General features: G+C 37.3%; 1 protein-coding gene across 1 annotated transcript in view; it reads left to right on the top strand.

The window, feature by feature from the left end:
• Positions 1-25,044, top strand: part of LOC150107065 (radial spoke head 14 homolog) — a 179,352-nt gene that overhangs the window by 112,782 nt on the left and 41,526 nt on the right. Inside the window, exon 3 of the mRNA XM_090393547.1 lies at positions 23,182-23,286. Within this exon, the coding sequence (XP_090249673.1) occupies positions 23,182-23,286 (105 nt within the window). The remainder of the gene's footprint in view (positions 1-23,181; positions 23,287-25,044) is intronic.

Below are 25,044 nucleotides of genomic sequence, written 5' to 3'. Positions count from 1 at the left end.
AGTATACTTGAGAAACAGTTAAGAAGGATTGTGGAAGGGAAGCTTGGTGAAGAACAAGCTGGATTCAGGCCAAATAGCTGTGAGGATCAGATTTTCACTTTAAGGCAGATAGTTGAGAAATCATGGGAATATAACACAGATCTGTACTTAAGTTTTGTAGATCTGGAAAAGGCATATGACAAGCTACCAAGAGAAAAGTTATTCAAAACACTACAATTTTATTATGTCAATGGGGCATTATATCAACCAATACTTAATCTTTATTGGAATTGTAAATCAGCAGTTAAAACTAAAGGAATTATAGGAAGATGGTTTAATGTTAAATCTGATGTCAGACAAGGATGTACATTATCCCCTCTGTTATTCATTATCTATATGGATTACATTTTGAAGGAAAGTGGTATTAAACCTGATATCAGAATTATGTTAATGTCAACTCTTTGCTTTATGCGGATGATGTTATACTTCTAAATAAATCCACTACAAGTCTGCAAGATTCTCTGACTAAATTGAATAACTGTTGTAATAGATATGGTATGAAGAGCAGCAATAATAACTCAAAGACAATGAAAATAGGCAGAACTATTTAAAATATCAACTGCATTATGAATGGAGAACATATAGAACAAGTAAAACATTTCGGCTACTTATGCAAAATTTTTAGTGAAGATGGTAAATTGAGTAGCGAAAGAAAGTAGTATATCAAGTGATAGACATGCGAATGAGAGTTCATTTGAGGCAGTCTGGTGCGAAATTGTGACCAATGCAACCAAATATACAGTTGGATGCTGCTATAGGCCAGGAAGTACAGGGGGAGATATTGAATTCATGCATCAGCAAATTAGTGCAATGAGTGAAGGCTTAGTGATTATTATGGGGGATTTTAATTATGGTGATATCAGTTGGAAGGAGGAAATATCACGTAGCTAAAAGGAAAATGAGTTCATACATTTTCTACGAGATAATTACTTGAAACAGCACATAACTGAAGGGATACGTGGTGTGAGAGTGTTGGACCTGGTTATTGGTTCAGAGGTTATATGCATAAGTAAGGTGTCCTCATTACCTCCAATTGGTGAAAGCGATCATGTGGTATTGACTTGGGAGGTTGCAAAATCTGTGGATTTTTCTGTTAAGAAGGGGTATATATGGAACTACAGGTTAGGCAATTATAACAAGCTTCGGAGTGAGCTTGCAGCCATCCCATATCAACTGTATATCAACCATGGCAGAACATATTGCAAGGGAAAGATGTTAGCAGTGCATGGGATAAAATCAGCGGGTATCTGAGGAAAGCAATATCAGATTGTATCCCCATGGTCAGGAGGTCAAACAAGGCAGGTGTTAAATGGATGAGCAGTAGTATCAAGCTTGATCTGCAAAAAAAGAAAAGGTTATGGAGAATTTACAAGGAAAAAGGTGACCAGTACACCCATGAGCAGTACAAGGCTCAAGCTAGGAAGGTTACCAGCATAGCAAGAAAAGCTAAATCAGATTATGAGAAGACCTTAGCCAAAGAGATCAAGGGTAATCCCAAAGAGTTCTTCCGCTATGTGGCAAGTAAGAGGAAGAATGACTTTGGAAGGATAACTTTAGTGGGTGTGCTGATGGTATTGAGGTGACCAATTCAGATGTAATAGTAGAGTTACTGAGTGATCACTTTTCAAAAGTCTATCACCCAAGTGAGGATATCTCTATACCTGTAGCAATACCTAATGTGAGAATTGAAGCTAAAGAATCAGAGGTATTAAATATATTGCAGAATTTAAATGCAAACACTGTTGTAGGCTTAGATGGAATATCAGCTTGGGTGTTGCGTGAATGTGCAAATGAATTGTCAACCCCCTCTTACTTGGATATTTAATTTAAGTTTGAACTCTGGTATGGTCCCTAGGGAGTGGAAATTAGGCAAAGTGGTTCCTTTGCATAAGGATGGTTAATTACAGACCAATCACCATCTCAGGAGTAGTGGTAAAAGTATTGGAAAAGTTGGTTAAAGACAAAATTCAAGAATGGGTGGATCAGGATATGATACTCTATAGAGGCCAACATGGTTTTGTTAAAGGTAGATCCTGCCTTATCAATCTATTAACTATTCGTAATAGAATAACATCTGAGTTGGACAAAGCAGCAGGCTACACAGTGGTACTTCTGGATTTTGCTAAGGCTTTTGACAGGATACCCCATAGAACACTGTTACGCAAATTGGAGCAGATGGGAATGGATATTAAATTGGTGATATGGATGGGAGAATGGCTCAGGGAGAGATACCATAAGGCGTATGGAGTATGGAGAGCCGAGTCCAGAATGATTCAGGTGACCAGTGGTGTGCCGCAGGGCTCTGTGCTTGGGCCAATGTTGTTTAATTTGCATATAAATGATATAGGAAATGGCTTAAAGGGAGATATTCAGTTGTTTGCTGATGATGCAAAGTTGTGTAGTGCAATAAAAAACAAGCTGATGTTGAAAGTTTGCAGGATGATTTAAATAAGCTGGTAAAATGGGCAAAAGATAATGAATGTCAGTTCAGTGTGGAAAAGTGTAAAGTAATGCATTTTGGGATTAAAAGATTACCAGCTGTGTACTACATTGATGGAAAGGTACTCCAAGAGATTGATGAGGCTAGGGACTTAGGGGTGTTGGTAGATAGGGAGATGAAGTTCAGAGGACACATTGCTAAGGTGTCCAAGATTGCACATAGGGTTACTTGGTTGTTGAAGAACACATTGACATCCGGAGATAAAGAGGTTATTATTCACTTTTATAAAGCATTGATACTTCCACATTTGGATTTCTGTGCTCAGGTCTGGTCACCTGGATTCCTTGGAGATGAGGAGGCTGTGGAGCGGGTTCAGAGAAGAGTGACCAAGTTGGTGAGTGATATAAAAAATGCCCCCTACATTGATAGATTGAGAGCTTGTGGATTGCAGAGATTGGTTGATAGGCAAAGAAGAGGTGATATGATAGAAACATTTAAATCACTGAAAGGTTTTTATAGGATTGATGCAGGGGAAATGTTTCATCTGTGTGAAAGTGATGGAAGAACAAGAGGTCATCTCTGGAAATTAAAGAAGAGTGTGGTTAACAAAGGTGTCAGAACAAGGTTTTTTACCTGGAGGGTGGTGAACGAGTGGAATTCATTGCCTGACTTAGTTGTGAGCTCTTCGTCTGTAAATGAATTCAAGAAGAGATATGACAGATATTGTTTTGCTAGTTTGGGTCTCCCGCGAAGAGTCTACTGACTCCATGGAGATACCTGTAATAATAATAATATGGAAATAGACAACAAAATCAACAAACAGTTATACATTGGCTATTCATAAGCTGGTATGGTAGGAAGTCAACTGAATAAATTTATATGGAATAAGAGAGAAATTAATCAAAACACTAAATTAGCTGTATAAAAGACAGTGTTCAAGCCAATTTTAACTGCTGTATCTGAGAGCTGCATTAGAAATGAAACACTTGACCAAAGACTAGAGAGCACAGATATGAGAATCCTGAAAAAGATTAGGGGAGTGAACAGATTGCATCTATGGCAACACAATATTAAAAATGATGATATTAAGAAAGAACATTGCATCTAGAAATGTGTTAGCAGAGCTAATCTCAGGTGGTAAACAGAATGGAAGAAGAAAGGTTAGCAAAACAAGTGTTCTCTGCCAGGTTTGCAGAAAAAGACCCAGAGGAAGACCAAGATATAGGTGGATTGATACAGTAAAAAGGGCCTTAAAAGACAGAAATATAAGATCTGATAATGTTGAAATCTTGAGAGATAACAGATTGATTTCGAGGAAAATTGTAGATAGGAAGTTAGTGGTGATGTAATATTTTCACGTGGTACTATCATAATATCCTGTGCACTCCTTGAGGGTACATATCAGGAATTTGATGATGATGAAGTCAGTAACAATTCCCCAAGGCCAAAAATGATGTAAATCTAATTTATGAAAATAAATTAGATTTACTAATAATCACTAATTTATGAAAATAAACAATACTATTCTAAAATTCAAGCAATATCTCCAATTATTACTCAAAACAGCACTTATCTTTTCTGGTGCTCTTTTCTAACACTACATTGCAGCTCTCCAAATTCTTCTACTCTGGAGACCAAACATGATACTCTTTTTCAACCATTTCAGGCCTGAAATAAGTAAGTGTAGTCTGGTGCTACTTAATGAAAATTATCTATAACTTAACAAATAACAACAACCATGCCACGGTGAGATTAGATCCCATAATTTGTTGGTTGAAGGAAGAAGATGCAGTCTCCTTGCTTAGCAATTCCAGTGTACAAATATAGATCAGCACAGCAAACAAGATTTTTTAAATTATTATTGTTATTATTACAAGTATCTCCATGGAGTCAGTAGATGCATCACGGGAGACCCAAACTATCAAAACAATAGCTACCATATCTCTTCTTGAATTCATTTACAGACGAAGAACTCACAACTGAGTCAGGCAATGAATTCCACTCGTTCATCACCCTCCAAGCGAAAAACCTCTTTCTCACACCATTGTTAACCACACTTTTCCATAATTTCCCAGATGACCTCTTGTTTTTCCATCACTATCACACAGCTGAAATATTTCCCCTGCATCAATCTTATAAAAACGTTGAAAGTTTTTTTTTTCCCCACTTGGTTAGACTCTAATAAATTTAGTTTAATCCTTTATCCAAGTGTAAGCAAACAAGGTTTGCACCTGAAGTATCTTCAGGACTGAGGCAACTCATGGCAAAGGTGGACCAAACTCTCATCACTCCTTGTCTTAGTATCTCTCATAATGCAAAGCACATCTCCTTGCGGACATGTATAATGATATGCATTAAGAGAAGGGACACTACCCTTATAAAAACCTTTTAGTAATTTAAATATTTCTATCATATTCCCTCTTCTCTGCCTATCAGCCAACCTCTGCATTCCACAAGCTCTCAATCTGTCAATGCAGGGAGCATTTTTTACATCACTCACCAACTTAGGCACTCTTCTCTGAACCCTCTCGACAACCTCCTTATCTCCAAGGAATCCAGGTGACCAAACTTGAGCACAGTAATCCAAATGTGGAAGTATCAATGCCTAAAAAGGGGAATAATAACCTCTTTATCTCTGGATGTTAGTGTGTTCTTCAATAACCAAGTAATCCTATGTGCAATCCTGGACATCTTGGCAACGTGTGTTCTGAACTTCAATTTCTCTATCCACCAACACTCCGAAGTCCCTGTCCTCATCAATCTCTTGGAGTACCGTTCCATCAATGTAGTACACAGCTGGTAATCTTTTAATCCCAAAATGCATAACTATACATTTTTCCACAATGAACTGACATCCATTACCTTTTGCCCAATTTTGCCAGCTTATTTAAATCATTCTGCAAACTCTCAACATCAGCTTGATTTTTTATTGAGCTTCCCAACTTTGCATCATCAACAAACAACTCAATATCTCCTCTCAAGCCATTTCTAATATGTGAATGAGTGGAATTCAGCCTGACTTAGTTGTGAGCTCTTCTGTAAATAAATTCAAGAAGAGATATGACAGATATTGTTTTGCTAGTTTGGGTCTCCCACAATGAGTCTACTGACTCCATGAAGATACCCATAATAATAATAATAATATCATTTATGTACTAATTAAACAATACAAGCACAGAGGCCTGAGACACACCAATGGTCACCTGTCTCATCCTGGACTCTGCTCCTCCATACACCACTTTCTAGTATCTGTCCCTGAGCCATTCTCTTATTGACACTAGTAAAATTTATTTGTAAGCTTCCTATAATATAATAGTACAAAATGTTGAACAATCACATGTGTAACCTAAACAGCTTATCCAGGTTACGATATGCATAAAGTTACAAAAATTTATTTAATGCATTTTCATTATATACACATACGTACATTCATATAATATACATATTACATATTATTATAATATAATTACATAATAAAATCACAGGAGATGCTAATATGTACAGAGAAAGTTATATAACAATTAATTAAGAACAAAATAAAACAAAGCAGTTAAATAGCATTTAAATTTTTACGTTTTACACATGAGACTGGATCTTTGAATACAAATATGCTAAAAACCAATAATTTATACAATTATTGGTTTTCAGCATATTGAACAGAGCTTCCTCATTTCTGTGGGAAAATAAATACTCTTTGATTAGAGTTTTGTATTTGTTTGGGTTAGTTTCATTTCTTATTGGTAACGGTAATGTGTTGAATACTTTTGTTGCTAAATAAGTATCATGTTTATGTATTGCTTCTTTATTTGCTTTTGGAACTATATATTTTAGGCTCTTATCCATATCACCCCCCTCCATGTGGGGGACCTGTTCGTGGTGGTACTAGCCCTTTTCATTCTTACTCTTTTTCTTTGCTTTTCTTCCCGTATTCTTTGCTCTACTTCTCCTGAGTCTTTTTCACTATCCTTTTTCCAGACCACCATCACTGAGATCCAATGCCCTGCCACCGTGTTTGCCATGCGGTGTGACCCGTGGACATCCGGAAAGTGTGTGTGTGTGTGGGGGGGGATCCTAGTAGTCTTGCACTACTTTGGCCCCTGCTTCGGCAAGACGGGTGGTCCGGGCTGGGCTATTCAGGATCATTCGGCTAGTGGGCTTGCTGGCAAGGGTTCAACAGTGTTGCAGTAAGTCTCTCACCCCATGGTCCGGGGTAGGGATCCTAGACCTGCTGCAGTACCGGATAGTGGGCGTCCATTTGTGGCTCCATGGTGAGTGGGGAGCTCTCGCGGCGAATTAAAAAATCCTTAAATATGAATACTTCATCCTCAAATGTTTCAGGGACCCTAACAAAGTCCCAACCAAATACTGATAATGTAGACACAACATATGGAAACGGAAGTAAGAAACAAAAGATATCGGATACTAACATAAATGTACTAACCTTTTTAATCATTCATGCAACAGGTAAACTAATTGGGAAAATGTCACCCTTCTTTATCCAGAAAAGTTTAGAAGGACTGGCAGGTCCTCCCAAAACTGTCAAGAAATTGCTTTCTGGTGATATCCTTGTGGAAACAATATGCAAACAACATTCTGAGAAATTACCGAGAGCAATGACAATGGGTGGAATACAAATTGCAGTAACACCTCACAGAACACTCAATTCCAGTAGAGGAGTGATATCTGAATGGGATCTTGTTGATGTCCCTGATAAGGAAATATGTTCAGAGCTTAAAGATCAAGGAGTGACGGGTATGAGGCGCATCCTGATACGTGGGGATGGTCGCCTAGTCTCAACCAAGAATATCATCCTTACTTTTGATACATCTAGGTGTCCGACATCTGTAAAAACAGGGTTTCTCAGCTGTCCTGTTAGAATGTACATTCCTAACCCACTGAGATGCTTTAAATGTCAAAGATATGGACATGCCCAAACTGCCTGTCATGGTTCTACTACCTGTGCCCAATGTGGTTGTAAAGAACATGATAATAAATCTTGCTGTGAAAAAAAAAGCTAAATGTGTCAACTGTCAGGAAGATCATCCAGCATACTCTTGTGCATGTCAGAAATAGAAAGATGAAAAAGAGATACAAAAAATTAAAACAGAACAAAACATATATCAGGATGCAAAAAGAAAGCTGGCCACCATTACACCTGTTCTACGATCCTTTTATGCTGAAAAAGTAACAATTAAAAAAGTGCGAACAACTACTCAAACATGTATGTCTATTCTACCATTTGATAATTTCACCATACCTGAACTTTACAATCGCAAGTGCTTCTCTGTTGAGCACATTAATCACAAGACCTATGGCCTTATTCCAGAGACAACTTTAAAAATGGTCCCGTTCAATGAAAACTCACCTGTCAAAAAAATTATGGTGGAGTCTTCACTCAAAGATAAACCACCAGACATTCGCACAGAAAAAATGGATACCTCAATACCCACTGAAAGCAAACTAAACATTCTAACTGACCCTAATGCATTTGATGTTTTGAACACTCTACCAGAGGAAGAGATGGACATTGGCCGTCCATATTTCCCTAAAACAGTGGATAAATATAAATCTGACAAAGGTAAGCCCTCAACCTCTCGAAAACCAGACAAGTCAATAAAATCAAAACAATAGGAACATTTTTACAAATAACTGTCGTGGGATCTGCCAGAATATTGACGATATTAAGATGTTGTTGCTGAAACACAAACCTTTCTGTTTCTGTCTACAGGAAACTTACTTAAGACCCAATGAGGACCGTACCTTTAGGAATTTCACTGTTGTACGTAAGGATAGAACAGGAGATGGTCCTGCTCATGGAGGAGTAGCTATCCTAGTGGGCAGTCATATTCCTTTCCATCAGGTCCAACTTAATACTTCTCTGGAAGCAGTAGCGATTTGCTTCTCTGTGGGATTTCTTATTACAGTATGTTCAATTTATTTACCACCAAATGCCGAGTTAAATGAAATTGATCTTGATAACCTTATCTTGCAACTGCCTGAACCCATACTTTTGATTGCTGACTTTAACAGTCACAATACTCTGGAGTAGTGCCAACACTAATAGATGAGGTCGAATCATTGAAAAAATTCTTGATAATAATAACCTTTCCCTTCTAAATAATAAACTCAATACTTTCTTCCATATGCCTACCTGCTCATATTCTGCAATTGATCTTACAATCTGTTCCCCTTCCATTCATCCACTGCTCATGTGAGACGTTGAAGAGAACATGTATGGAAGTGATCACTTTCCTGTTCTTTGTACAATGTCTTCACAGGAACCATGTTCACCCACACAGATACCTATATGGAAAATGGATCAAGCTGACTAGAACACTTTCTCTCATCTTGCAAAATCAATGCTGATGCATTCAGTCAAACACCTATCAATGAAGCTTTAAAATATATAACAGAATGCATTGTCCAGGCAGCAACAACCTCCATCCCAAAAACATCATCTTGATTTCCATTCTATCCAGAGCCTTGGTGGAACCCAGAATATCAGGCAGCCAAAAAAGATCAACACAGAGCATGGAGCATATTTTGTAGACACCCCACGACATCAAACTTAATAGCTTTCAAGCATGCTCGAGCCAAAGCACGTTATATAAGATGTCAGACTCAAAAACAATCGTGGATCCAATTTTCTACATCAATTAATCAAATGACCAGTCCAAAAATTGTATGGGATAAAATCTGGAAAATGAAAGGCAGATATAGTACACACCGTTTAGACTCTAATGGAAGTGTTCTTGCTGATCCCAAAGCTATTGCAGATACTTTGGGAGAAACTTTTGCTAAAATCTCAGCAACAGCTCCATATTTTCTGGAATTTTTAATACTGAAATAGCAGCAAGAGAAACAAAGGCTTAATTTTTCTATCAACATTTTCAGCCATATAATCAGCCATTTGTCAAGGAGGGACTAAAAAGAGCTCTCCTACAATCTCACCCTAGTGCAATAGGACCTGATGACATCCATTATGAAATGATAAAACATCTACCATCATCTTCTATGGATCTTCTTCTCTTATTATGCAATAGAATACTTGCAGAAGAGTTTCCAAATTCTTGGCATAAGTCGTTGTCATTGCTATCCCAAAACCAGGAAAAGATCCAACACAAGCAAATAATTATCGACCCATTGCTCTGACCATCTGTCTTTGTAAGATACTAGAGAAAATGGTTAATGCCAGACTTCTCTGGTATTTAGAAAGCAACAGTTTTCTCTCCAATACACAATGTGGTTTCCGTAGACATCGATCAACTTTAGACCATTTAGTTCTTGTATAAGAGATGCATTTCTGAAGCGAGAACATCTTGTCTCAGTTTTTTTTTTTTGACATGGAAAAAGCTTATGACACAGCCTGGAGATAAGGCATATTAAAAGTCTTCTATAACCTAGTCTCAAAGGACACCTCCCTATATTTATTAAAAACTTTCTGTCCAGGCAAACTTTCCGAGTCAGAGTGGGAACTACACTATCTTGACTATATCATCAAGAACAAGGTGTTCTCCAAGGTTCTGTCTTAAGTGTGATATTTTTTGGTATTAAAATTAACTTAATCATTGAACAGCTTCCTCCCACTGTAGACAATGCTCTATATATTGATGACTTCACAATTTACTGTCACTCACGTAACATGAGGGTAATTGAAAGACACTTCAGCAAGCAATTGATCATGTCTCTCTCTGTGGGCTCTTAATGCACTCATCACCCAGATCCTGAACTAAGAATGGAACATACTATTATTCCAGTAGCTACAGAAACCAAGTTCTTGGGACTCATCTTTGACAGAAATCTCACATTTCTAGCACATTCATCAACTAAGAGAAAAGTGCAAAATAACTTTGAATCTCCTTTTCACTCTATCCTCTACTGAGTGGGATGCTGATCAAGCTTCATTGCTCCATCTTTATTGTGCACTTATACGTTCAAAGCTGGATTATGGGTCAAAAGCCTATGGTTCGACGAGACAGAGTAACCTACGATGGTTGGATTCCATCCATCATCAGGGTATACGGATAGCTATATAATTCATTTGTATTGGTATATGGATAATAGATGCCTATTATCCGTATACCAGTACAAATTAATTGGCTCTATCACTTCGACAGAAACAGTTGCCTCTTTATTATGCCCTAAAAATAAAATCTCTCCCAGATCACCATACATGGAATAGTATCTTCTCTCTGCATTGGGAAGCTCAATATCACACACATCAAACTGCTATAAATCCTTTTGGTATGTATATTAAAGAAACAGTGCAAGCTGTTAGTATAAATGTTGACAACATTAGCTACACTAAACATAACAGCATTCCTCCATGGCAATTTGCACACCATCCTGCAACCTCTCACTTTTTCAGCTGCAGAAATCTTATACTCCATCATCCATTTACCTGCAATTTTTTAATGCACACAGAGCAGCACACGCTGATTTCTTACCCATCTATACTGATGGTTCAAGAACTAAAACCTCTGTTGGCTGTGCCGCTGTGTTTCCTGACATTATTATCTCAAATCAGATCCCACCAGACTGCAGTAATTATACAGCAGAGTTACATGTCATTCAGCTTGCACTTGTGCATATAAAAGAAACTGCTACGAAAAGCATATAATTTATACAGACTCATTGAGCTCTTTACAGGCTATCTCCTCTCCTATGTATAATCCACATCCAGTACTTTATGAGTACTTTATTTTGTGAAGCACTACACGTGCTTCACAAAATGAAAATCCTTGATTTCGATGTTCAGTTCTGCTGGATTCCCAGCCACATCGGAATCAAAGGAAATGAGGCTGCAGATGCATTTGCTAAATCGGCTCAAACTTTCTCCACGTACTGTTTGGCAGTACCATATATACAGACTATAGACAGTTTATATGATCAAAGCTAATTGCTCAATGGCAGTCATCATGGCAGGAAGCATTAGCAAACAAATTATATGACATTAAACCTGAAATTAAACACTGGCATTCTAGTCAATGTACAAAGAGAAGGGAGGAGGTTGTCCTTGCTAGGCTCCGCATAGGTCACAGTCACCTTACGCATTCTCATTTACTGAGAGCTGATGACCCTCCCATATGTGAATAATGCAACACACATCTCACTATTCATAATGTTCTGGTAGATTGTCAAAAATTTACATGAGAGAGGAATGAAATTTTCACCTATCTAACCAAGCCATATACACTCAGGGAAATGCTAGCAGACTCAGACAAATTTCATGATGTTTTTAATTTTTTTAGAAAGAATTAATTTGTACAAACACATTTGACCATAAATTGGTATGTATAAATACTTTTTTGCTTAACTTAACTTTTATACATACATGTTATTCATTAGGTTAAATCTGACCAATTATGTATTACCACAGATCTCAATCTTGTATATTTGTATCACCCTGCTGTAATTTTGTTAATATGTAAATACCATAATGCTAAACTTAAATTTTATGCATCAATGCTGTATAATAACTGCATCACTTAACATACATTTTGTGTATGCATCTTATTTACTACTTTATTTTTCGAATAATCATGTAGTGCTGTAGGACATCTTACCTATTTGTGTACTTTCTAGTAATTCTGTTTATACTGCATTGCTAAATTTAATTGTCATCCATGCATATTGCATAATACCTTTTTGCCTATTTTTGTACTGCTATAAATGCATCTATTATAATTTTACATATATGTAGATACTGCATTCCCTAGCATAGTGTTTCATATATTATGTATTACCTTATATTGTTAACTATGTTTGCACTACTTTAATAACCTCTGACCTTGTGTGTTGCTGTGCCCTCTGCAGCAGTTCTCTTTACCTAGAGATGCTGCTTTGTGAAACTAGATTCTTGTACAGACGTATAGTTTACAATTTTCTGATGTTGTAACCTTTAGTATGGCACAGTATGACCTTTGTAGTTTTTGTACCAGATAAACTATAATCCAACCAACCAAACCATATCATCAGTTTAGTATCCATCTCCATCTGCTCCAATTTGCTCAATAGTATTCCATGGGGTATCCTGTCAAAAGCCTTAGCAAAATCCAGAAGTACAATGTGTAGCCATTTCCTTTGTCCAACCCAGATGCCATTCTGTTATAAAAAGTTAATAAATTGCTAAGGCAGGATCGACCTTTAATAAAACCATGTTGGCCCCTATAGAGTATCATATTCTGATCCACCTGTTCTTGAATTCTGTCTTTAACCAACTTTTCCAATACTTTTACCACCACTCCTGAGATAGTGATTGGTCTGTAACTAACTACTGCAGTCTTAGAGCCACCTTTTATACAAAGGAACCACTTTGCCTTCCTTCCACTCCTGAGCGACTATACCAGAGTTTAAACTTAAGTTAAATAACCAAGTAAGAGGCATTGACAATTACTTTGCACATTCGGGTAACAAAACATGGGAAGGAATCATGACAAGGGGCCATCCCTGGAAATTATAAAAGGAAACTGTGAGAAAGAGGGTGAGGAGTGGTTTCTTTGCATGGAAGGTGGTTGAACCATGGAATGCATTGCCTGATTGAGTGGTGAGAGCGAGAACAGTCACTGCATTTAAGGAGTGGTATGATAGACTTTGTGTTTCCTAGGAGGGACCTCCCTTGATGAGTCTTGATAGACTTGTGTTTCTTAGAAAGGACCTTCCACAATGAGTCTTTTGACTTCATGGAGGCCTGAATAATAATAATAATAATTCACACAACATCTGAGCTGATATTCCATCTAAACCTATAGCAGTGTTTGCATTTAAATTCTGCAGTATACTAAGTACCTCTGATTTATTAACTTCAATTCTCACATTAGTTATTGCTACAGGTACAGAGATATCCTCACTTGGGTGATAGACTATTGAAATGTGATCACTCAGTAACTCTACTATTACATCTGAATTGGTCACCTCAATACCATCAGCACCCACTAAAGTTATCCTTCCAAAGTCTTTCTTCCTTTTACTTGCCACATAGCAGAAGAACTCTTTGGGAGTACCCTTGATTCCCTTGGCTAAGGTCTTCTCATAATACTGATTTAGCTTTTCTTACTATGTTGGTAACCTTCCAAGCTTGAGCCTTGTACTGCTCATGGGAGTACTAGGCTGAATTCTCCATAACATTTTCCTTTTTTTGCAGATCAAGCCTGATACCACTACTCATCCATTAACGCCTATCTTGTTTGTCTTCCTGACCATGGGAATATATTCTGATATTGTCTTCCTCAGAAGATACCTGCTGATTTTATCCCATCTTTCCCCTGCAATATGTTCTGCCATGAGATGGCTGTAAGCTCCCTCTGAAACTTGTTATAATTTCCTAACCTGTAATTCCATATACAGGGTGTTCGGGATAAATTTGACATATTTATAATTAATTATATTTTTCCGTAAGTTACATGTATTAACACACACTTCTCTTCATTTAAAAGTTTGGACCCTTCTTCATTCATATACAAGATGTCAGAAAGGATGGATAGCTGGAACCCACCTGAATCATGGAAGAGAATAACTTGTATCATGATGATTCGTGCCCGCCATCAAAATAAGGATATTACGACTGCTGCCCAATGCTCCCTGAATACAGTAAAAACAATCAGGCATGAACTAGAGACTTGCAATGGTGACTACGAGGATGTAGCAAGAAGAAAGATCCCTAGCAGACGATCTGATTGCGTTCGTACAGCAGAATTCCTCGCAAATCTGCAGGAACAGGTGTTGAAGAACCCTGGCATTGGAATTCGGGCTTTGTTCGTGGAGTTGCTAACTGTAGTCAAGCCCTGGATAACAAGGGTAGCCAATGGTAGGCCGTATGTATGGCAGCAGGATTCGGCCCCTTGCCACACCTCTGGGAAAAGTCAAAAATGGTTGTCTGAAAATTTCTACGACTTCACCAGTCCAAATGTTTGGCCTCCAAACTCCCCAGACCTTAACCCCATGGATTATTTTGTATGGGGCGCAGTTGAAAAAGACACCAATCGCACTTCCAGTAATACAAAAGCCCAGTTAATGGATAAAATTAAAACAGTTTTTGCGGCCCTTCCCAGGGAGACTGTAGCATCAGCTTGTTCGAGGTTCCGAAGCAGAATTGAAGCTGTGATCGATGCTAATGGTGGTTATTTTGAGTAAATCTTGTTGATAGTATTGTAATTAACTCTGCCTGTAATGTTTTTTTGTCAATTCATTAAATTTAATAGATACAAAGAAGATTTTCTTTTTCCTTACGAAACTGTCAAATTTATCCCGAACACCCTGTATATCCCTTCTTAAGAGAGAAATCCACAAATCCTCCCAAGTCAATACCACATGATCGCTCTCACCAATTGGAGGTAACAAGGACTCCTTACTTATGCATATGTCCTCTGAACCATTGACCAGTTCCAACACTCTTACACCATGAGTCCCTTCAGTTATGTGCTGTTTAAAATAATTATCTCTTAGAAGGTGTATGAATCCCATTTCCTTTTTGCCACGTGATATTTCCTCCTTCCAATTTATATCACCATGATTAAAATCCCCATAATAATCACTAACCCTGCACTCATTGCACTAATTTGCTGATGCATGAATTCAATATCACCCCCTTACCCACTGGCCTATAGCAGCAACCAACTGTATATTTGGTTGTGTTGGTCACTATTTCACACCAGACCACCTCAAATGAACTATCATTCACATGTCTATCCTCTTGATCTACTTTCTTTGGCTGCAACTCTATCATCAACAGTACTCCTTCCCCTGTTCTATATTCTCTATCCTTCCTGAAAATACTGTACCCATAACATTCAATTCCAGTAATCACATCTTATGCTGACAGCCAAGTTTCATTAATGCCTACAACTTTTTGTGAGATTGCACTGACTAATGCCAAAAATTCTTTCATCTTATTTCGAATGCTTCTTGCATTAGTATACAAAAATTGCAGATTCCTTTTAGTTATTTTGTACCAGTTTTAGAACTGATATACATTCTTCTAATTTCAGTAGTCCCATGCCAATTTTTATCCACTCTATTCTGCAATTTATTCCACGAATAATGATCAACAAATATACATTCAATGCTAAGTTTCTCCCTCTTAAACCTTTTCAATTTTGGTTTCCCTGCCCAATTACTTCAACTTGTTCAGAAAACAGTAACTTCTTCAATTGCTTATGACCTTCCATGTTCAGATGCAACCCATCTCTTGCATACAGCTGTCTTTTGCCTTCAAACACACTCCAGACATCAACAAATTCCAAACCTCTTTTTTATGCACATTCTTGCAATCATATCATTCATTATCATCGCTCGTCTACTTAACTCATAATTGTCAAAATGAGGCAGCACACACACACACACACAGTCCTCCCTTTGACACTTTTCTTCTTCATGATATCTAACAGTGTTCTTAAATCTTTTGTTACCTGATTAATACTGCCACTGAGGTCATTTGTACCCACCATAACTATCATCTTTTCTGCATCATGCCCTCTCTTTATTGCTAAAGTCATTCTCTCTATTGATTATATAGAGAAACCTGTGGAGAATTCATGACTAAATTTAACACACATGAACCACAGTAGTAGGTTTTTTTATTACGCAAATATTTCGTCCTAGGTATCTTAGGACATCATCACTAGGAATGACACAAAGGTTAGGGTGCGTACGTACAATGGAATCCAAATTGCGTGCAGTGGCACGTCTGCTCTTTTTTAAAAAAGTGCAGATGTGATAAACTTATTCCAGCGTTTGCCAACTAATGGAATTGATTAAATCACCAAGTGTCCATAAAATCTATCAAAAAGTAAGCCATTCACTACTGCTGAATCAGCTACAAGATTTTAAACATAAATTGGCGACAAATAATTAAAAAATTATAGAACTACAAGCAGATTTGTCAAACACGCTAAATCAAGAGTTGCTACAAGTGATTATTAGTGTCTCAAAAAACTCGGGGATCAAAGCTTTCGATAAAAGCAATATTAACCTACAGAAAAAATACCTTAACCTGTTAAATCGATCTAAGAAAAATATCAATAAATTACCGACCGAAAAATGAGTGGTTAACTTATCTAACCACCCACTAAAAGAAGATGAATTAAATGTTCTAGCAAGAGGTCATAAGTTTACCATTCCCCCAAAACGTCTCCCATATCTAGATTTCATACACAACATTGAAAGAAACATCAGCCACCTTCCCAGTATTGAAGCCAACAAACTTCGTTTTGAAATAGAAAAAATAATTTTCGATGCCAAACCTTCAGTTTTAAACATTCCACCTTCAGAATTGAAGGCTCTTACTTCCTTAAAACATAATAAAAACATAATCATCACCAGAGCCGACAAAGGAAATACTACAGTGGTTCTTCATACTGTTTCATATGACAGAAAAATGAATCTATTACTCCGAGACCGAAATACTTATGCAAAACTTGACTATGATCCCACAAAAAGACAGCTGAAGAAATTGAAACAAGTTACTCGATGAAACAAAGTCATTAGATGAAGAAACTTCAAAAAAACTCAAGACATACCATGCTAGACCTCCAAGAATATACAGTTTATCCAAGCATCACAAGAACAATGTCTCACTCAGACCTGTTGTTGATTTAATTAGCAGCCCGACTTACAAGTTATTAAAATTCTTATCCAACCTTCTCCGTCCCTGCATTGGCCATTCAACCTCTTCAGTAAAAAATTCCACAGAATTTCATGCCAAAATAAAAGACTTTCAACTGCTGAAAACTGACATGCTAATTAGCTTTGACATCGTCTCTCTCTTCACCAATATCCCCCATAAAGAAACTGTAGACCTGTTAAATCAAAAATTTTCATCGGATATTGTTGAACTTTTCAAATTTGTTATCACTTCCGGTTACTTCACATGGAAAGGAAAAATCTACAAGCAAGAGTTCCCTCTTGTCGCCCAACATGGCAGACCTGTTTATAGAACATCTTGAAGAAAAAATTCTCACGTTTAAACCCAAACCACAACTCTGGCTTTGATATGTCGATGACATCTTTGCAGTCTGGAGTCATTCCAAACAAGAGCTACTTCAGTTTTTAGATAAAATCAACCTTCTTCAGCCATGCATCAAATTTACATTCGAAAAAGAATCTCCACAGGGCATCCCCTTTCTGGATTTACACATCCAAAGAAAAGAAGACACTTCCATCTCCACCTCTGTCTATCGCAAGCCGACATTTTCAGGTTGCTACATTCACCATACTTCTGCTCACCATCCCTTTCAAAAATTTGGCATCATTAAATCATTGGTAACCAGAGCACACAGATTTTGCTCTTCCAAGGATTCTCTAAAACACGAATTGGAAATAATCAAAAACACAGCCACTCTGAATGGATACAATCTCAAAAAATCATCAGCAACTTCTCCACACATCAACCTAGACAAGAACAAGCTCAGAGGATTCCCATAACTTATATCAAAGGCATCTCCGAACAGCTCTCGAAAAATATGAAGAAATACAATCTTGCTGCCACCTACAAACCCATCAACCAGATCCACAACTTGTTACCTTTACCTATGCTACTACCTGGTGTATACTAGGTTCCATGCTCCTGTAAACTCTTATTATGGACAGACAGCAGATCACTTTTTAAACGCATTTCGGAACATCAAGACCATATCTGCAAAAATCAGGCCTTGCTCAACACGGAGTTGAAAACCCAAACCACAAGATCCACTGGGAAAAGACAAAACTCCTACACAGATCTTCATATAAATATGAATGCTTATATAAAGAAAGTGCTGAAGCCCTACTTCACAGACCAATTCTAAACCGCAATGATGTTCTTGCCATCCCTAAAGTATGGAAAATTGTCATACAAAATTGTGTAAAAATAACTTAATTGTAATTTAATTTAATTCAATTTAATTCAATTTAATTTAAGTTCAGGCCACAGTGTGCCACTGCACGCAATTTGGATTCCATTGTACGTACGCCCCCTATCCTTTGTGTCATTCCTAGTATTGTTCTACTCTACTGATGATGTCCTAAGATACCTAGGATGAAATATTTACGTGATAAAAAAAACCTACTACTGTAGTTCACGTGTGTTAAATTTAGTCATTCTCTCTATTGTTCCACCAGCCAAGCACTCCTCAGGCATACAGCTTTCCACACCCTTATTCATAGAATCACCATATATTGTACCACTCATAACTTCATTCAAATCAAAACAAGTGTCAAACATGTTGAATAGCTCATTTTCTGAGCTATTCAGCATGACTCTCCCAGTTTTGTTACTTTCCCTCAATGCTCTTTTACTTACTCCCTCACTTTCCCAACATCTCATTTCTTCTAGACCTCTTGTGCTTTCATTCTGTTGACTCCCAATCACTCCCATACTATTTATTACTTCATCATTCACCAAGGATTCCCTTGGTGAAGCCTTGGTGAATTCCCTTACTTAATCCTGTTCTAGTTACTTCAGCTAAAGTAATCTCCATAGTCTTAATTTCTCTATTCAACACATTTAACTCAGTTTTATTTTCCAGTACCTCCTTACTGAGCACTTCCAATTCCTCTTGCAGGAGATGAAGGTCTTTTCATTTTCACGAACTCCTGCCAATGCTTGTCCGCTATAAAAACCTTTTAGTAATTTAAATATTTCTATCATATCCCCTCTTCTCTGCCTATCAACCAACCTCTGCAATGCACAAACTCTCAAGTCTGCAATCTACAAGAACGACGTCTGCTTCCATTCCTAATCGCTCCAGTCTATCCCGACACTTCTCACATATGTCGACATTTTTATTCTTCTCATTTAGCCAAACAGTCCACAGATCCTTCGCATTCTTTGGTGCATACATATAGCAGTTTCTGCAATGCATCCATGAAAAATTTCAGCTGTGGGTTCGTGTGGGGTTTCAGCAGCCATAATTGTGCTCCAAAAATTAAAATAATTATTCTAAACCAAAGAGGATAAATTGTCCCTTTATGAGTCTTACTGTTCCATCAGTTATTGGGAAGATTGATTTTTCAATACTTTGAGCTTCAAAAAAAAAAAAACATCTTAGGATATTTAATGACTGATTGGTTCATAAAATGGTGCTGCCCCACAACATGCAATCATTCATATGGCAAGTGGTGTCTGTCAAGACAACATTAGTTTATTCCCAGAAATGCATCTTTCTATGGTGTTTTTTTCAATATAAATTCTTTATATCTAATCAGTATAATACTTAATTAATAGCAAGTACACATATCAAATCTGGTGATGAATCTTATATGTTGGCTATTCATAACTGTATTTTTAAAGAAATTACAATGTAGACTAATATATTAACTAAAATAAATCTAATTAATTTATTACTATTATAAAAAGGCGTCAGCTGATTTTTTTTTATTTTTTTATTACTATTATTATACGTTATCTTCATGGAGTCCAGAGACACATATTGGGAGATCCAAACTAACTGTTATACACACAAAACCTATCATACCTCTCCTTAAACTCATTCATTGTCAGGGAACTCGTAACTTATTCTCGCAATTCATGCCACTCATTCACTGCTCTACACACACACAAGAAATCTGGTCTGCACACCCCTAGTTCTCTAGGATTGCCCCTAGTTTTCTGATTGTTTGTCATATATTAAAAAATTTCCTTTGCATCAATATTATAAAACCCTTTAATATCTTAAAAGTTTATACCATGTCCCCTCTTTTCTGCTTATCAACTAAAATTTGTAACCCACAGATCTTCAACCTATCTTCTTAGGGAGCATTCTACAGACCTGTAGCCAGTTTAGTCACTGGTCTTTGAATCTTCTCTACCACCTTCTGGTTCCCAAGAATTGATAGAGAGTTGTATGTCTCTATCATATCAATCTACTTCCTATCATGCACTAGACTCTGAAAATTGCATCATCTCAACCTACCTTTATGTTCAACATTCCAGATATCAGAAAATATTTTGGTCAATTGCCTCTGAACTCTCTCCAACATCTCTTCATCCTTTGAAAACCAGATGACCAAATTTGTACACAGTAGTCCATATGTGGTTTAATCAGAGCCTTATCCAATAGAACCAGAATCTACTTACTTCTAGAAGTCAGTATCCTCCACATCATTACCAGAATTTGTTGTGTTGTGCTCACAATTTTGGCAGTATACCCTCTAAATTTTAGATCCTTATCCACCATCACCCCAAGATCTCTTATTTCCTCCTCTCATATCCTCACTGCATATTTCCTCATATTTGTTTAATATGAGTCTTACATTGGGTCAAGTTCCAAAGGAGTGGAAGGCAAGATTGTACTGCTTCATAAAGGAGGTGACAGAATTCCAGCATTAAATTATAGACCAATCTGTTTGTCAGGTGTTGTGGTTCAAGTGTTGGAAAGGCTGGTGAGAATCATGTTCCAGAATTGGGTTGAAAACAATGGTATTATCTTCGATGGATAGCATGGATTTGCTAAAGGGAGGTCATGTTTTAGTAATCTTATTACAATAAGGTGACAGATGCATTGGATGCAGGATATGGGTACACAGTAGTATACTTAGACTTTGCAAAGGCTTTTTATAAATTACCGCATCATAAGTTGATAGTCAAACTAGAGGAAATGGAGTTGGATATTAGACTAGTGCATTGGACTAGAGATTGGCTGTCTAATAGGTATCAACAAGATATCCCAGGTATCCAAGACAAGGAAAATCATTAGTGGTGTGCTTCAGGGGTTTGTTTTAACACCATTGCTGTTTAACCTATATGTTAACTATATTGAGAAAGATTTGAATGGGGATATACAGTTTGCAAGGAGTAGAGCAGACCTTGTGGCATTACAAGAATACTTGAATAGACTGAGTGAATGGGCACAAGAGTAGGGATACCAGTTCATTGTTGCAAAAAGTAAGATTTTAAAATTTGGAAAGCAAAGATGGGATGTAGAATTTACTCTTCATGGTCATATATTGTTTGAGATGGAGAAAATAAGACATCTTATGGTGATGGTAGATAACGATGTAAAATTTAGATGATATATGGACTACTTTGCCCAGATTTGGTCACCTAGCTTGCTTTCAAAAGGATGACGAGATATTGGAAAGGGTTCTGAGGTGATTGATAAGGTAGTCTCTGGAATGTTGAGTATGAAGAAAGGTTGAGAAGATGCAATTTTGTACAATCTAATGGATACAAGTAAGAGGGATGTTATGACAGAGACATACAAGTTGGTAAGTTGTTATAGGATTAACGTTGAAGAGGTTTTTCATAAAATGGTGGATGATGAGGAGGAAGGGGGGGGACAAGAGATCTGGAAGCTATACAAGGAGGGTGTGAGCAGGGAAATGGGAGATAGGTTTTTTTTGCATGAAGAGTTGTGAATGAGTGGAATGCATTGTCTGAGAGAATTTGAATGTATTTAAGACATGGTATGATGAGCTGTTTGTATAATAAAGGGACCTCCCCTGATGAGTCTTTGAATCCATAGAGGTTTGGGATAATAATAATTTTGACTCTGATGGCATTAGTTATAAAGAGTGCTTATATCCTTGGATGTAAAAGGTTTTGACTAATTTGAATATATTAGTCAGTTTTCTGTAATCATCTTGAATTTCTCAGCATATTATGAAATATCAATATGCAAATACAGATCCTTTCCACCACTTCATCACCACAGAATCCAAGTGACTACATCTGCAAGCACTAATTCATAAGACATAAGTGATTCATAAGTGGACTTATCTTCTCCTCTTTCCTACTTCTATGGCACCTTACCAGAGCTGCAGAATTGGGTGTGATGTTGGACCTTTTGTTACACTGTGCGAGGAGACAGGCAGCCCCTCTTGACTAGGCTGTAGGCTGTTTAATTTAAGTTTCAGCTCTGGTAAGGTGCCATAGCAGTGGAAAGAAGGGAAGATAAGTCCACTTATGAATCACTGCTTGCAGATGATGTAGTCACTTGGATTCTGTGGTGATGAAGTAGTGGTAAGGATCCCAAGTCAAGTGACCAAAATTTTGGAAGGAGTATGGAATGCTCACTATGAGAATAAATTGAAGGTCTGTGGGCTTCAAAAACTAGCTGATAAGTGAATAAAAGAATATTATGATAAATGCATAACAGTTATTAAAGGGGTTTTATAGTATTGATAAGGAAAACTTTTTTTTACACAGCATGAAAGGAGAGAACTTGGGATCATCCCTGGAAATTGTGGAAGAATGTGGTTAACTAAGGATTAGATTTTTTTGTTTGCAAGATGGTAATTGGGTGAATGGATTACCAGAGGTGTTTGGGAGTGCTTTATCAATGAATTAGTTTAAGGAAGGGTAGAATAGGTATTATGTCAATAGTGGTTAAAATGAGTCTCCCACTCTGAGGTTGAGGTTTTGACTCGATGCAGGTGCCGAGAAATAATAATGAATGACTCATTAGGAAAGGTGTCACAGGTATCATGTGAATAATGGTTAGTATGATTACCCTACAATGAGTCTCCAAATCCATCAAGATGCTGTAAAATAATAATAATAATCTTTATGGGAAAATATCAATTTACCCCCCCCCCCCCCAAGTCTTGACCAAGAATTTTTCTTCGGAATATAACAAGATTTACTAATTGTAGCTTGCTTCAAGTGCTTTGTTAGTGTAGCACCTCTATCCCTGTGTCTTTATTTTCATGATATGCCAATTTAAATGTATTCAGTCTAATTTGATTGTTTATATTCAAATGATAATTTATAAAATATGGTAATTTAGATGTTATTATTTTGTTAGAAACAGTGCAAGCATTGAAGAAACTAGTCAAGGATGAAGATGCTGGTGTCCGTTTGGCAGTAGCAGACTGCCTTTCAGTTATTGCAAGTAGGTATTTTTTAATAATTGCAAACTCATCCACATGTGAGGAGTGTGTGGCACAAGATATTTGTGTACACTGAGTGAGATAATCTAAGTGTTATTTTTTATTTATTTTATTATTTTTTTCAAGTTGCTTTGAGCCTCTGATAAGCATGGCTCTCATATCAAGCAGCAAAAAATCTGCCATCTTATTTGTTGTGTTTTTCTTGTATAGTGAGAATGTGGAGTTTTATTATTATTATTATTATTAAACAAGACCTCATGGAGTCAAAGACTCATCTAGGAGGTCCTTTAATCTCACACACATCTCATCGTACCAGGTCTTAAACACATTCAAACTCCTTGAGACACCACACTATCAGGCAAGGCATTCTAATCATTCACAACTCTGCACAAAAAAAACCTACCTCTCACTCCCCTACTCACACACTCTTTATACAGTTTCCAGGGATGACCTCTGGTTCTCCCCTGATCTCCCACTATTCTCTGTAGAACTTCTCCACCATTGATCCTATAACAACCCCTTACCAACTTGTAGGTCTCTATCATATCTCCCCTCTTCCTTCTCTCCACTAGACTCTGCAAATTACATCTTTTCAATCTTTCCTCATACTCGACATTCCAGAGGTCAGAAACTACCTTAGTCAGTCGCCTTTGGACCCTTTCCAACATCTCTTCATCCTACTGAAAACCAGGTGACCAAATCTGGGCACAATAGTCCATGTGTGGCCTAATCAAAGCCTTATACAGTGGAACAACAATCTCCCTACATCTACACGTCAGTGTCCTCCTCATCATTCCCAGAAGTCTTTGTGTTGTCTTCACAATTTTGGCGATGTGTCCCCTAAATTTTAGATCCTTATCCACTATCATCCCTAGATCTCTTATTTCCTCTACTTCCAACAATATATCCTCACCAAGCATAAATTTTGCATCCCATCTTTGTTTTCCAAATTTTAAAACCTTACATTTTGCAACATTGAACTCACATCCCCATTTGCTTGCCCAATCACTCAATTTATTCAAGTCTTTTTCCAATGCCACAACATCTTCACTACTCTTTATGGTTCGTTCCAACTTTGCATCATCTGCAAACAACTGAATATCTCCATCCAAATCTTCACCAATATCATTAATATACAAGCTAAATAGTAATGGCCCTAAAACAGATCCCCGAGGCACTCCACTAGTGACTTTCCTTTTCCTGGATATTGCACCCCCATACACAACTTGTTGATACCTATCAGATAGCCAGTCTCCAATCCAATGCACTAATCTAATATCCAACCCCATATGCTCTAGTTTGACTGTCAACTTATAATGAGGTACTCTATCAAAAGCTTTTGCGAAATCCAAGTATATTACTGTGTATCCTTCTCCTCTGTCCAAGGAAGCAGTCACTTTATTGTAATAAGTAAGTAGATTACTAAAACATGACCTCCCTTTATCAAATCCATGCTTTCCATCAAAGATTATACCATTGTTGTCAACCCAACTCTGGATCCTAGTTCTCACAAGCTTCTCCAACAACTTAACCACAACACCTGACACACAGATAGGCCTATAGTTTGATGCTTGTGTTCGATCACCTCCTTTATGAAGTGGCACAATCTTGCCCTCCTTCCACTCTTTAGGGACTTGACCAAGTGCAAGACTCGTATTAAAAAAATATGTCAAGGCATGTGTCAACTCTCTGGCACATTCCTTCAGAATACGTGGTGATATATTATCAAGTCCCACAGCCTTATTTACATCTAGTTTACT

This window comes from Typopeltis vanoorti, chromosome 5, assembly GCF_054136105.1.
Source record: "Typopeltis vanoorti isolate ZY-2024b chromosome 5, IOZ_Tvanoo_1.0, whole genome shotgun sequence".
Lineage (NCBI taxonomy): Eukaryota > Metazoa > Arthropoda > Arachnida > Uropygi > Thelyphonidae > Typopeltis > Typopeltis vanoorti.
The sequence above is the reverse complement of the archived record's forward strand: the minus strand, read 5'-3'. Positions and strand labels throughout refer to the sequence as shown.